This window comes from Haemaphysalis longicornis, unplaced genomic scaffold (assembly GCF_048455015.1).
Source record: "Haemaphysalis longicornis isolate Haplotype H1 unplaced genomic scaffold, Haemaphysalis longicornis Haplotype H1 scaffold_1, whole genome shotgun sequence".
NCBI classification, from domain to species: Eukaryota; Metazoa; Arthropoda; class Arachnida; order Ixodida; family Ixodidae; genus Haemaphysalis; species Haemaphysalis longicornis.
The window spans coordinates 258,299,354-258,312,544 of NW_027526203.1; the positions used below are offsets into that span (position 1 = coordinate 258,299,354).

The 13,191-nt window shown below is 48.9% G+C and overlaps 1 protein-coding gene across 1 annotated transcript in view; it reads right to left on the bottom strand.

The window, feature by feature from the left end:
- The window catches only part of Ddr (discoidin domain-containing receptor 2), a 71,000-nt gene that overhangs the window by 31,996 nt on the left and 25,813 nt on the right, over positions 1–13,191 (bottom strand). The window contains exons 3-5 of the mRNA XM_077676339.1: positions 10,446–10,593; positions 2,938–3,117; positions 2,024–2,365 (exon numbers count right to left, since the gene is read on the bottom strand). Of these exons, the coding sequence (XP_077532465.1) occupies positions 2,024–2,365; positions 2,938–3,117; positions 10,446–10,593 (670 nt within the window). The remainder of the gene's footprint in view (positions 1–2,023; positions 2,366–2,937; positions 3,118–10,445; positions 10,594–13,191) is intronic.

Genomic DNA, 13,191 nt, shown 5'->3' on the forward strand with positions numbered 1-13,191 from the left:
GGAGCTCAGCTTTCGCGCGTAAGCGCCAACAACATGCGTCGACCATGCTGCAGCTCATTTTGTCGCGAGTTTCAACCGTTGCTAACAAAGTTTCAAGTGGCACGCACGCGAAAAGCAAAACAAAGAAGTTTCGTCTCTAGAGAACAGCGGCTGCGACGCTGTTTTTGTTTTTGTAGTACAAAAGTAAACTTCTAACGCGCACTCAGAAACAAGGTAATCTCTGAAACGCGGTACGTAAACAAAGGATACAGCGTTGTAGTTCACTGCAGGGGTGATCGATTTTTCAATACCGGTATTTTTTACAATTTTAGTCGCCGTGAACTGCTTGCACTGGGCGTGTACGGCCCGATGGTACGTACATTTCAGGTCAAAGGCGGTGAATTCAGGGTTCAGGTTATTCTTTGTTTACCGTTGCTAGCATGGTATTATTATTATTATTATTATTATTATTATTATTATTATTATTATTATTATTATTATTATTATTATTATTTTAATGCTTAACAAAACCGACCAGTTGCTGGAGACCGTGCCAAAGCTGGAGTTCCCCAGGGTTCAATTTTGTCTCCCTTAATTTTTAACATCTTTATCAATGATTTTTCCTCTGCGATTTCAAAGTGCACAGTCTACCAATATGCCGATGATACCGTATTGTTGGCTAAACATGTATGCTACCAATCGGTGATCAAAATGCTCCAAAATGATGTCTATAACGCAGTTGACTGGTTTTTTTAAAAAATCTTCTTGCTGTCAACTTCTCAAAAACCAAACTTGTTTGCTTTAGAAATTCGTTGAAGATGACAGTAATAGACCAAAAAATTTATCTGCATTCTAAATCCTGTGCACCATGCATTTGTGTTCCAGTAGAGTATGTGCAATCGATAAAGTACATGGGAATATTTTTCGATTAAAACATGTCGTGGGATACTCATTTGGCACAACAATGCGGCAAGCTTAGGAGTGTTGCATGGCTGATGTATCATATCAAAAGCATTGTCCCATTCCCGGTCAAAAAAACTATTGTGCATGCTCTCGCTTACGGGGTATTAAGGTATGGCATAACGGTTTTCGCTTTCTGTTTCGCACGCTGGGAGGCCCGTATTGATGCTTTGTTAAAAAATATACTTAAAAGCGTGGGCTACAACTTTCCTCGACTTCCGTCTGAAAATGTGGTCGCCGCACTAGGCTTCCCTTCTTTCCGCTCGCTGTTTGCTCGAACAGTGGTGTTGAAGTACTTTTGGAGCACCGAATTTAAAGTTGAAAATAAACCTTGACGCATGCTCCGTTCTCGCGCGCGCTTCGTTGTGCCTCGTTCTTCAACGAGATACGGCGAAGCACGGCGCTGAGTGTACATTCCGAAATTGTTTAGCAAATTACAGAAGATGTGTTGTTATCGTCATCGAAGAAAATGCTGAAGAATAGGCTTACTGCAATTTAGTGCGATCAGTGGAGTTATTAGGTCAATGTCTCCCTTTTCACAGCTTCTGATGTGACGTTTGTACGCATTGATTTCTGTTTGCAGTTTCGTTTCCTCATTTTTCCTCTTCTATTGTGTTGATTCCATTCGCGGATGGTATTACGTTTTGCCGTTAAGTGTAACGTGCGTGTGTTTTCATCAAACAGCAATGCTGTTTTCCTTTTTCTGTTACTTCAACATGTTGTATTTCCGTACCAATTGCCGGGCCATGTCCCACAAGCCTTGTAGGCTTTGACAGCCTTGTTAATCATTGTATTTCTCCTTTTGTGGCAATAAAGATTATTATTATTATTATTATTATTATTATTATTATTATTATTATTATTATTATTATTATTATTATTATTATTATTATTATTATTATTATTATTATTATTATTATTATTATTATTATTATTCCAAATGGCATCGTCGGCTTAAAGTTTAGCGCAAGGGGTAGAGGTATACCCAAGCACCGAGTGTTCTTTTCCCCGAGTGTAAGCAGGGTCAAGCCGCTTCGAGCACCAGGCGACACCGTCGACGTGACCGCGGACGGTGCTGGCTCACCGGAGGTGAAGGAGACCTCGCTGAGCAGCAGCCACTTTGCGGCGAACTCCAGCTGCAGCTTGACGAAGCGGCCCACGTGGTGGTGCAGGCGGATGGTGACGTTGCGCGTCTTCTCGTTGAACAGCCCGGGCATGAGGTTGAAGTGCTGCGGCTCGCCCAGGTAGTGCTTGCCGCCCACGCTGAACGAGAGCCGCGCCGCGCGGAACGGCTGCACGTCGCGGCTGTGCATGTTGTTGCAGTGCAGGAACACGGCCGAGAAGTTGCGCACCGAGTCGAACTCGAACACCAGCTCCAGCGGCTGCGAGTGCAGCGAGTCGTTGCGCCAGCCCACCCACTCGTACCCTGCAGCGGGGCCGGGGGAGAGAGGCAGAAGGTCGAACGACGGCTGTCGGTGAACGGAGGCCACCCCAGGGGCGCCGCCGGGTGCGCCAACGGCAGCGATGAAAGGATGAAGTAGTAACCCAAAGCTATTGTAACGGTTTACATTTACCGGGGGGCCGTAAAATGCGTCCTCAAAAGCCCGCCTCGTGGACTCAGGAAGCTGTACTCTATGCGGCGTAGCACACTTTCTTTAAATGTACAGTTTCGGCTAGCTAAGCTCTCATTTGCAGTTAAATCTTGAGAAGCTGCTAGAAGTGGCAGCATCTGGTAACCCCATCCCCTTTCCCACAGCGCCTCAAGGCGCAATCAACTAGTAGTAAGCGTGTTTTCATATTTTTCCCTTGAGCGAAATAACGGCATCGAAGCCAGCTGATTGGGCGAAGAGTACTGGGCCGGACAGGTTTTACTGCTCCCTTCTGGGACGATTTGAAGAGACTACGCCATGCCCGCAAAAGCACTCATCTCCGCCGTACGATCTGCAACTACGCTGTGGGTGTGGTCACGTTCGGGCGAAAAAGCGTCGCCATGCTCACCTTTGCCGTATCCCGAGACGTCGAGCTTGAAGTTGTCGCTTCCGGCGACGCCGTCGGTGAGCTGTCCCAGGCCGCCGTGGAGGTAGCTGTCGTCCTTGATGCCGTCGTACGTGGCGTCCGATAGGTCCACGTCCGTGCCTCGGCGCTCACCTTGCGGGATGGAGTAGGACAGGATGGCCTCTGCGAGAACCACCATGGAGAATTCATTCGGTTTCAGTGATGAACAAACCTCGACTTTCCCTCGGGCCGCGTTGTCCTTCTTAGTTAGGAACATGCGTCTACTATGCCGGCCACGCAGACCACTGAAACTGCTCTCCCCGGGGTTTCCCAGTGTTAGCATGCTTAAGTTAGTGAACTCGGCGGCAAATTAATGCTGTCCACGTTGAAGCCAACCAGACGTCGCTGCCGTTGGCACACCAGTTTGCCATTGCGCCAAACTTTTAACTTCAAATTACGATGGCAGCCCGCGTCGTTTTGTTCACATTGCAGGTACGTGACGAATTCCTCGCTCAATGAGTATGAAAACGGTGAAGGAAGGAAGGAAGGAAGAATTAGAAGAAAGGCAGGGAAATTAACCTGGCTAGAGCCTAGTTCGCTATCCTGCACGTGGGAAAGGGGAAATGGAAAAAAAAGAGAAAGAAAGGAAAAAAAAGAGGAAAAGTTGGACCAGACACGTATGCCCAGCACTGAGGCACTGACCGTGATTGAAACTGGAGGCTCTCAGTCTATAGCCTAGGGGCGACGAACTTGAATGAAAACGGTGAATTTTTTTCTAGTGTTGGCGCCTTGCTGAATGGCATGCTCCTGTTAGCTTTGCATTCCCCGCCCCTCCCCCATTTTACCTTAATTTCCAGCTATTTTGTTACCTCCGGTCTCTTCTAACCTGCCAAATATATTATTAGCAAACGCAGGAAACAGGGTGGGAGGGAGGGGGGGGGGGGAAGTGGGCCACTTTGCTGGCCAAAATATTTCCTGGGGATTTTTGTGGCACATGGTTACTCGATGCAAGGGCAGTCACGTTGCATTGATGTTTTGCGTAAGTCAGTGGCGTTAAGTAAATTTTCGACTACAATAGTGTGCCAAAGAAATCAGCAACCCTACAGAGCCAAAAAGTTTGAAACGTATTCTGCATTGTTGCCGTAAACACTAGGGGCACCACACTGGGCCGTTCTAGGAAAAGCTCGCATAATCCTGCTCGTAGCGAAATGTAAAGAATAGATACGTAGTTATTTGAGGCTATTTGTGTGCGCGTGTTCTGCTGAAAACAATATCGCAGCGTGAAAATTCTAAAGCTTTAGTAGAAGCTTTAGAATTTTGAAGCTTTAGAAGAGAAGGGGCGGAGCAGTGGTCGCATACAAAGTGTGGCCGCGAACTGCATGACCGAGGCGCAGCTGTGGAACCTCGTCCAAGACCAAGAATTATTACTTCTCGCTAACAACGCACACGTCCCCCCCCCCCCCCCCCCTCCCACTCGGCCAGTCGTAGCGGGGAGCCGTCAAACTGACTTGTAGTTGCGTAACACTTGCAATCACCCGTTCGTGCATTGTTATGCTGAAAGGACATATGTCCCCTGCAGAAACTTTACACTAAACGCGCAAAGACGTTGTGGACGTTCCAGTGTCCGTTCTGCCCAGTTCTGTTTATCCCTGGTTTTCTTTCTGCACCGATGATACCTTGCGTTAGCGTTTAAAGTAATAATTATAATAGTAATTATAATCTGCTCAGAACTAACAATCTAAAATTAGCGAATTCACCTGGCATCAACATTTTGCGCATTACAAATACGATACATGCCACAACAAAGATTTAATCTGACGCGCTATATATCGTTCTGTTTTCCCGATAAGTTGGAATAACAGAAAATTAAAAAAAAAAACACATATTCGGAGGGAGGGGGGCGGGGCATACACATACTCGGGAAACGCGACCTTTAACGGCGTTCCTGGGCATTCTCGCGCAGCTATAAGAGCCAAGCTCCGATGGCTCAGAGGTCCGAAGGCATGTGGCCCATATGCCGGCTCGGTGTTGTTTCACGCGGCACGCAGCCATCCGCCTATCCAAGGAGACGCGTGACACGCGTCAGGGCAAGGGTGTGCATGTCACACCGCGCGAGGAGATCCGGCTCGTATCTCCCACCGTGCGGTCGTCGAACCCCTCCGGCAGCGCTTTTTATCATCGAACGACGTAAACGTCGACTTTTATTCCCTTCCACCGCCCTCCTTTCGCTTCCTTTCGCCTCCCTGTGAACCTGTAAGTTACTGGTCCCGGCGTTCGAGTGAAACAGCGTGCCAAGACCGAGTCCGTGCTCGCGCGGTCACGCGTGCGTGCCAGAGCGGCCGAAACGTCGCTGAGCGGCGGAAGTGGCTCCTGGCGCAGCAGCAGCGTCAGCAGCAGCAGCAGCTGCAGGCGAACGCTGCTCAAGGGGTTGAGAGCTTTCTTGTTTACGCTGCCGCAGGGTCCCCCAGCAGCCGAGTGGGCGGGCGCCAACTATTTCAAGCGGGCGCGCCGCGGTTCATCAGGGCCGAGATGAAAGCCGCGCCAGCCGAGATTCTCACGAAGCACGGGGACCTATGGCAAGCCTCACGTGAGCAAACACAAACCCCGGAAGTGCGGCTGCCAGCGGCAGCAACGGCCACGGAGACAGATCGCGGCGCAGGAGCGCGACGTCCTCGGTCGTGAGAAGCGGCCCGGCGACGCGCCGGCTTTGTTGATCTGAGACAGCGCTCGCGGGCGTAAGAAAGGACTCAATTTCTCCCTTCTGGCACCCACGCCGTTCGGTGGCGGAAAAGAAACGATGGAGTGAGGAGTGAGTGACGCGCAAATATTTCGTTCACAATATGTCCCTCGTCGAACTGCCGCTCTTAATCGGCAGCACGGATTCTCGTTGAATTGCTTTTCCCGCCGGTAAGCACTGTGTCACCGCGATTTCACTACTCCTGAAGTGTCAAGAGTGGGAACTTTGGTCACAGCACCGCGTGAGAAAAAAAATCACCTGCGCTTGCTTTACTTTATCGTGTGGAATAACCGGGAAAATGAAGTACACGGGGCTTTGGACTCGAGCACGAGGGGCTTGCTTGGCGGCAAGCTAACAATTCGCGTCGTTGCGTGGTGCGCAAAATTATTTAAAATCATGCTCTGCGTCTATTTCAACCACTGTCACGTGTATACGTCTTATAGACGTAATTAAAAATTCTGAGCAGACAGTTTGGTTGCGGGTAATATTTAGTAATGTGCGCTTACTAAGTCTCGCGCGGTGCGCGAGCCCGATTCATACATTCGTCTTCGACGCCGCATAGCCACTCTTTCCCTGTTTCACAAGGTGTTTCATTCGCCCCTCAACCATCCTCCATACGTCATCCCCCCGACGTACATCTAGCACCGCACCAGCCACCCCCTCCAAGTTTCCCGTTACCGCACTAGGACTGCTACCTTCTCCGCGTCCTTCTTTCCGCGTGCTGTGAAGGACTGGAATGACCTCCCAAACCACGTCGTCACAATCACCTGCCCATCAACTTTCACTAAAAATGTAACGACTCATCTCTGTCAGTGAGACCTTATGGCAATGTATATATCCACCCCTATGTAACAATGTTTTATACCTTGTATACGCCCCTTATGTAGCAAAAGTTTGTTATATCCTGTATACCAACCCTTTATGTGGCAAATGTTTTTGCTACTCTGTATATCCACCCCTTATGTAATACCCCCTTGTGGGGTCTTTAAGGAAATAAAATATGATGATGATATGATGCACATGACGACGGATAAAAATATCTGGCTCTCAAAGATCTTATTATTCAGCCCACCATGGGGTATTCATTTAAAAACAAGTTTTGAATGGTAAGGTAACATATACCTAAAGTTAATTATGGGCTTTTTATGCGCCCCTTATTCGGCGGGGGATAATTTTTTCGTCAATATTCGCGTTAATTGACCTGAGGACACAAACAAGATTAATCGAAAAGAGAAACCGTTATGTGTTTGACTGGAGGAACTGACGCGCTTGGCGTCACAGTTTGGTAATCATTTTGTTTTCACCTGAATAAAAAAATATTTACATCAAGTTGGCATTAGGTGCACGTTTCAAAAAACTACACCCCAAATTTCCGACCACGACTACCAGTTTTACAAACCAGAAACCAGTAGCTGAAATTTCTTAATCAGGTGTCCAACTGTTGTTCTATGTAGCTTCGCGGTTAGAAACTGTTCCGTTGAAAGGACCCCGAAGACAGAATTATAAATGCATTCCAATTACTTTATTCCCTTGAAGTCTATGATATGTAGGTCATGTTCAGGAGGTTTTTTTTTTTTTTTTTTTTGTGCCGTCTTTCCCGCATTTTCTCGGGAGAAAGCCGCGTTCTGAATTTCTTGTTCCCTTGCATCGCCTTGCCCGCGAATTATAAATACGTCGGCTGTGGCGAAGAACTCGCCGGGAGAAATCGAACGAATTTCTTGCCATTTTCACCCGTGTAAACTGTTCATAGACAGATAAAAACGTGCTACTAGTTACAAAACTGGTGAAAATCCAGATTTCGAAGACGTTAATAGCATCGAACCGCATTGCAAACCATTGCGACGTCATTGTCGTAGCACGCGAGGCCGACGCAACTAACACCCGGTGTTTTCTCTTCTTCGGGTCTTCGCACATAAATTAAGGCATCTCAATTACGCTAAATAACGAAGTGAATGGTCACTTCAAATTGAATTGAACAATGCAGCAACAAATAAGGGTTTATCATGCAAGCTACTCGTGGGACAGGAGGGGTACCGAGGAGTAGCCCTAAAGATCAATTAATGCCGCCCATTGTTTCCAAACACGCGCATAAATCCTGCCCACGAGTGCGTTGTTCTTTTTCGCCTACGTCACAAGCACAGCCACCGCAGCTGAGAGTCAAACAGCAGACCCGGGGAGCCACAGCCGGGCCCCTTCAGCCGTTACTATAAGCTACTGGATCTAAAAACACATTTGTCTACTTTTCGTTTGTACTCTGTCAGAACTGAGAACCAGTGCCCAAGGTATACGGCTCAAGATGTTTATACCCGGCAAAGTAGGAGTATCAAGAAAGACGATATCTTTACCTCGGTGAAGCTAAAGCAAAAAAAAAAAAGAAGAAAGAAAAAAGAAAGGGTGGACGGCCGAGGCGAGAAGGCAGCGAGGACGATGCAGGATCATCGGCAGCCTATGAGCAACACGAACAGAGAAAAGAGCCTTCGGTAGCATGGGAGGTCGCCGCTAATCAAGGCGCCTGTTATTTTTCGGGGCGTTCCCCGCCGGGCGTCTTAATTGCCGGGAGCCGTAACATTCTTATCGAGCCATTACTTCATGCATCTCTATTGCGCCTGTAGGCCCAACGTCGTCGCCAAAATGAGCACGCGGCTCTCGGCGAGTGTTTTGCTTGCTCCCGCGTGCCTAGCCCAGATTTATTACGCTTCGCGCCATCCGCACAGGGAGCGCGTACGGGGGCCACTCTGCGTGTGGCGCTGCCGAAGGTCGCTCGCCGAGGCACAGCGAATCAATGCCTGTCAGGCATCGCGCGTCCTCCGCTGAGCTATAGATGCGCACTGCTCGTGGCTCTTGTTTTTTGCACGCGTTGTGGTTGTAATGATGCGATTACATCACTGCAGACACGTCGGAGCGAATTATTCTGAGCCTGGCTTTTGCGCGAACGTTACTCACGCAACAGCCGTGCATTGGAGCTCAAGGTGGTTTTATGCACCATCCTGCATGTTGAATTGTTTTTTTTTTATTTCTACGCTTTTAGCGAAGCTGACGCACTGATCGGTTCAGCCGTGTCGATGGCGATGGCGTATACTCTCCGCAGACGGAAGCATCTCGCCGTGTTTTCTGACAACCTTGGATGCTGCTTGGCTTGAGCGAAAGCCGCGAGCGAGTCGGAATTACAGTGAACAGGTCTCGCGCAGAGGTGCTTCCCGACGCACAGTTCTCCGAAAACCACGTAACACTTCGTTTTAGAATTGACACCAACGCAGGTTTAAGCGAGAGTTCACAGAATGAAGAACGATTTAAATGATTTATATAAAGGAAAAATAAGAATCCGAATAGTAGCTCCAGTGATTTTTATTCTTTAATTATGCGGGAAGCAGTGATAGACCACGCATTGCGGAACTGCGGTCGGCTTAGAGGACGCGCACACCGACCACAAATTCGCAATGCGTGGTCCAGTACTGCTTCCACCGTCATTAGAGAGAGAAAAGAAGAGTATCGGTGAAATATCAGCAATGAAATGCAACGCCACACCAACCGGCTGCAGGTACCAACAGTAAGTTGGCGTGGTGCTATAGGCCACGATATCTTTAGTTTTCTGTGCCGCGGCTTTCTGCCGCGTACATGTGCCGATGCATGAGAGCCGTGAGCGATGTGACAGCTCAGGTCCAGGGCGCGCCCGCCCTCCCACAGCCGGACTCCAAATTAAGTTTCACCCCCATCGTCTGAGAGAGCGCGGAACAAAAGAGACCCGGGAGCCCAGTGCGTGGGGAATTTAATTTGAACAACTCCCCGGATTAGCAGCAGCCGAAGGAAGAAGCGGAAGAGGGGTGAGAACAGAAAGAGAGGCGCTCGCAGTGCGTTAATCTCGAGCTGGGAAACGGGGGCAGTCCGTCTGACAAACGCTTGGCGTGAGGAGTGCATTGGTGAGCCCTAGGGTGGAATCTTTTGGGGATAAAACGGAACACGCAAAAGAGGACAAAAACGGAGAGAAATAAAAAAAATAATAATAACGAATGAACAAGGCCCAAATACGCCGTACACAGTGACAGTGTTTCTGGGCCAATTATCTTGGCTTTCCCGGTTTACCTCCGATGTCTCCCCGACAGTATCGATGTAGCTGAGCAAAGAGCACGCGAACAATGAGGCCGAACCGCGCCGGAAATCGTGTGGCCTGCGCAGTACCAAGCCCACAGCTCACCGCCTAGGACAGTAATCAGTGCCGTACTGGAAGACGAGGAAAAGAAAATAAATGTGTTGGGACGGCCTGCTGCAAATTTGTTACAGGTGCCTGAGCCCGGACGCGTTCGTGGAGTTCTGTCGATACACCTTGATTTGTTACGACGCTTCTTTTCAAGACACCTTGGTTCGCTTTAGATGCTTCTTTTCAAACACCGCTCTGTGGATCGCACGCTTCGTTCTATGCCTAACGCGCCGACACGAACAGCGTGCTGCGTCACGCGCGACGTCATCCTTTTTGCACGTGGCGCGCTTTTCTTCCGAGGCTCCTGAGACTGCGCGCCTGCGATCCGCCTCTGACGTCACGCACCCGCACTGTGCACTCAGTTGCGTTCCGGAGTCTTCGCCCACCCCGAAAAACATTCGGCCAGTTTGAACCTCCTCCGCATACGAATATGAAAAGTACAAGTCCCGGTGACTGTGAAAGTGCGTTAAAGTCTTCCATACGCCTTTACCCCAGTACAAATGTTCTTAGACAAGATAGTACAGAGGCTTCCAATAGGGATTCGCGCCGCGTTATCCGCGCTAAAGAAGGGGCACTCACGTGTCCAAGGGCAGCCGTAGAGCTCGATCCGCATGCAGACTGTGCGGAGGATGCTGCTGTAGGGGACCACGCGCACCTTGGAGGCGATCACTGGCGGGTCCAGAGTGCGCCGAACCTCCGTGTACGTGTTGGTGTTGCCTTCAAAGATCTGCGAGAGAGGCACGCGGATCTCTCAGTCGGACAACCGGGGAGGGGCGCTCCGCTCCGTTCACGCGACATTTGTCACCGGTCCCGTCGCTTAGTACGTGCCCGGTTCTCTTCTTTACAGGGGCCATGCATACAAAGCGCAAGTTTGGTCCATTCTAAAGATTGTCTCGTTAGAATAACACTGACACCACTTTTAACGCAATCTTAATTCACCCAAATAAGCTATGCATAGTAAGGAAAAAAGAGAATGGCCATGCGACCCACTATCATCATTTCCCGCTCTAGAACCTATGCCCTGTTATGGGCAGTTGTGCGATTGGCCGAGGTCGGTAAAAGCCTCGACCGGACGCAAGTTAGGCAGGGCTTATAAGCTTGCAGAACGAGCTGTTTTCGCTCAAATGGGATGCATGTTCATTTTATAGCAGTAAGAATGGTGGGGTAAACATTGCAAGTTACGAAAGTAGACGTAAACATAGATCACCAGTGCGACTGTTGTTGGTACTTCGCGCACTATGCTTACAGCTGCCCAGCAGTCCGGCGCTATGGGGTTGTCTCACCCGACACTGGCCGCTTTGCGTAAGCGATAGTCTTACGTGACCCTGTTTGTCGAGCATACCCAGTGTTTCAGGAAACGATTACTACCAACCGTAAAACAAAACAAGCCAGGTGCAAACACGGTCAGAAACAAAGCGATGGCGGAAAGCGCTCCTGCGCAGTATGGTGGCGCTTCTAGGAGGACTGTCTTATGACTCCGGATTTCACAATAGTGATGAAATGCGACTTTACAGCACAGGGAGTGCGATTAAGATCCCGTCCCGCAAGAAGCTACCTGAACCCCACCATTCGTGCCCCCTGAAAGAACAGCAATTCTTCCTTGTCAGATACCGGTGTAATGTTATATGAACGCCGTTCCAAAACAAAATCGCACGCGTGTAGGGAAACCATTGCCAGAACGTCAAAGTTCTAAAAAAAAAAAAAAGGTGGGAGGAGGGGGTACCAACTGATTCACTTCTCCCACCCTCTTTGTATATATGCACATGTGTACGCCGTAATTGAAGCGCTTGGTCAGTGGAGGAAGAGCGTCGACGGCGCCGAGGCAAGAATGCCTCACGACCTGTTTTTTTTTTTTTTTTTTTTCTCCTAGCGAGTTCTTACTTTCCCTCAACATTTGATCAATGTTGTCGAACCTGCAGCAGGGAAGAGCGCACCTCCCGTTCCGCCTCTTTATCTTTTGTTCTCCCTCCCAGCTCTGTCCGCATTGATTCGGACCAGCTGGGTTATAAATAATGGAAAGCTGTCACTAGGGATCTTGCCTTTGCGCAACGCGACAGCGCTTCCTGCCCCCTTGGTCTTGCTATACGTCGGTTGACAGGCTTGTACAACTTTGTACACAGCATCGTCGTACTTTTTCTTCTTTAGTGAACAAGATGTTCCGCGACATCTCGGGCGAACCGTTGCTTCTCTTGGACCTCTCTTCGTGCATGGGAGCCTCACGCACTTCAAAAGTGCAGCATAGGAGACTCCATACCCTCAGGACCTCTGCCAGATGGAAAAGTGTTCATGCAAAAAAAAAAAAAATCTGAATCTCCACAGCTCAAGAGCCATGAGACAGCTTGAAAAGAGAGAGAGAGAGAGAGTGTGTGTGTGTGTGTGTGTGTGTGTGTGTGTGTGTGTGTGTGTGTGTGTGTGTGTGTGTGAGAGAGAGAGAGAGAGAGAGAGAGAGAGAGAGAGAGAGAGAGAGAGAGAGAGAGAGAGAGAGAGAGAGAGAGAGAGAGAGGAAGCATCCGTAAGAATGTTAGCACTCGCGGCGACATAAGGTATAGGCTTGTTACGTATCAACTCCGCATAGATGGTTCTTTTTAAGCGTTTCTGTGCTTCTCACGCGACGTTAAAGGGGCCCTGCAACATTTTTTTTAACTTTTTCTGAAATCTTAAATGCTTGCATAACGTAGTCACCCAACACACCCAGTACTTCGATTAGGGGGTCGCAAAGTACCTCAGCCAAAAATTACTGCTCGATGGCCATCAGGTAACTTGTAAACTCACTCAAAAGATTTATCTCTCTTTCCCGCTCTTGACGTTCTTCGACGGCTCCAATTATGTCACTGAGGCCATGTAGCGGCTGTTGGCCGGTTTTCCTTCAGTTGCGGCAATGGACGCTTTTCGATAGCACCTTTAAAAAAAGCCACAAAAACAAAGCAGAAATAGAAGGCGTATCTGGTGTGACGAGCAAATTACGCACTGCCGCTCCGTGCTGGCGATAACTATAGCTTTCGCAGTGGTTCCAGACGCGAAGGAAAGAGTGAAAGCGCTAATAGATAGTGTTGCAGGGTCCTTTAATGCAGGGCCTAAGAAACTAGCATTGGCGTTAAGGATGCAAGTGTGATTGCATGCCAAGGGGTGTCATTTCAATGTACACCGAGATTACGCTTGCACACGAAGCATAAACTTGCAATTTTCTTGCAGTTTGTCACCATGGCCATTGCAAAATTTCTTTCTTAGCAGAATCTAGGAAGCACACCGGCGCGCTTGATGATAAATCCTACTCGTAAGTCTAGAGTAAAGCATGTGCATCTATCGAGGATCAGAATGATGTGTA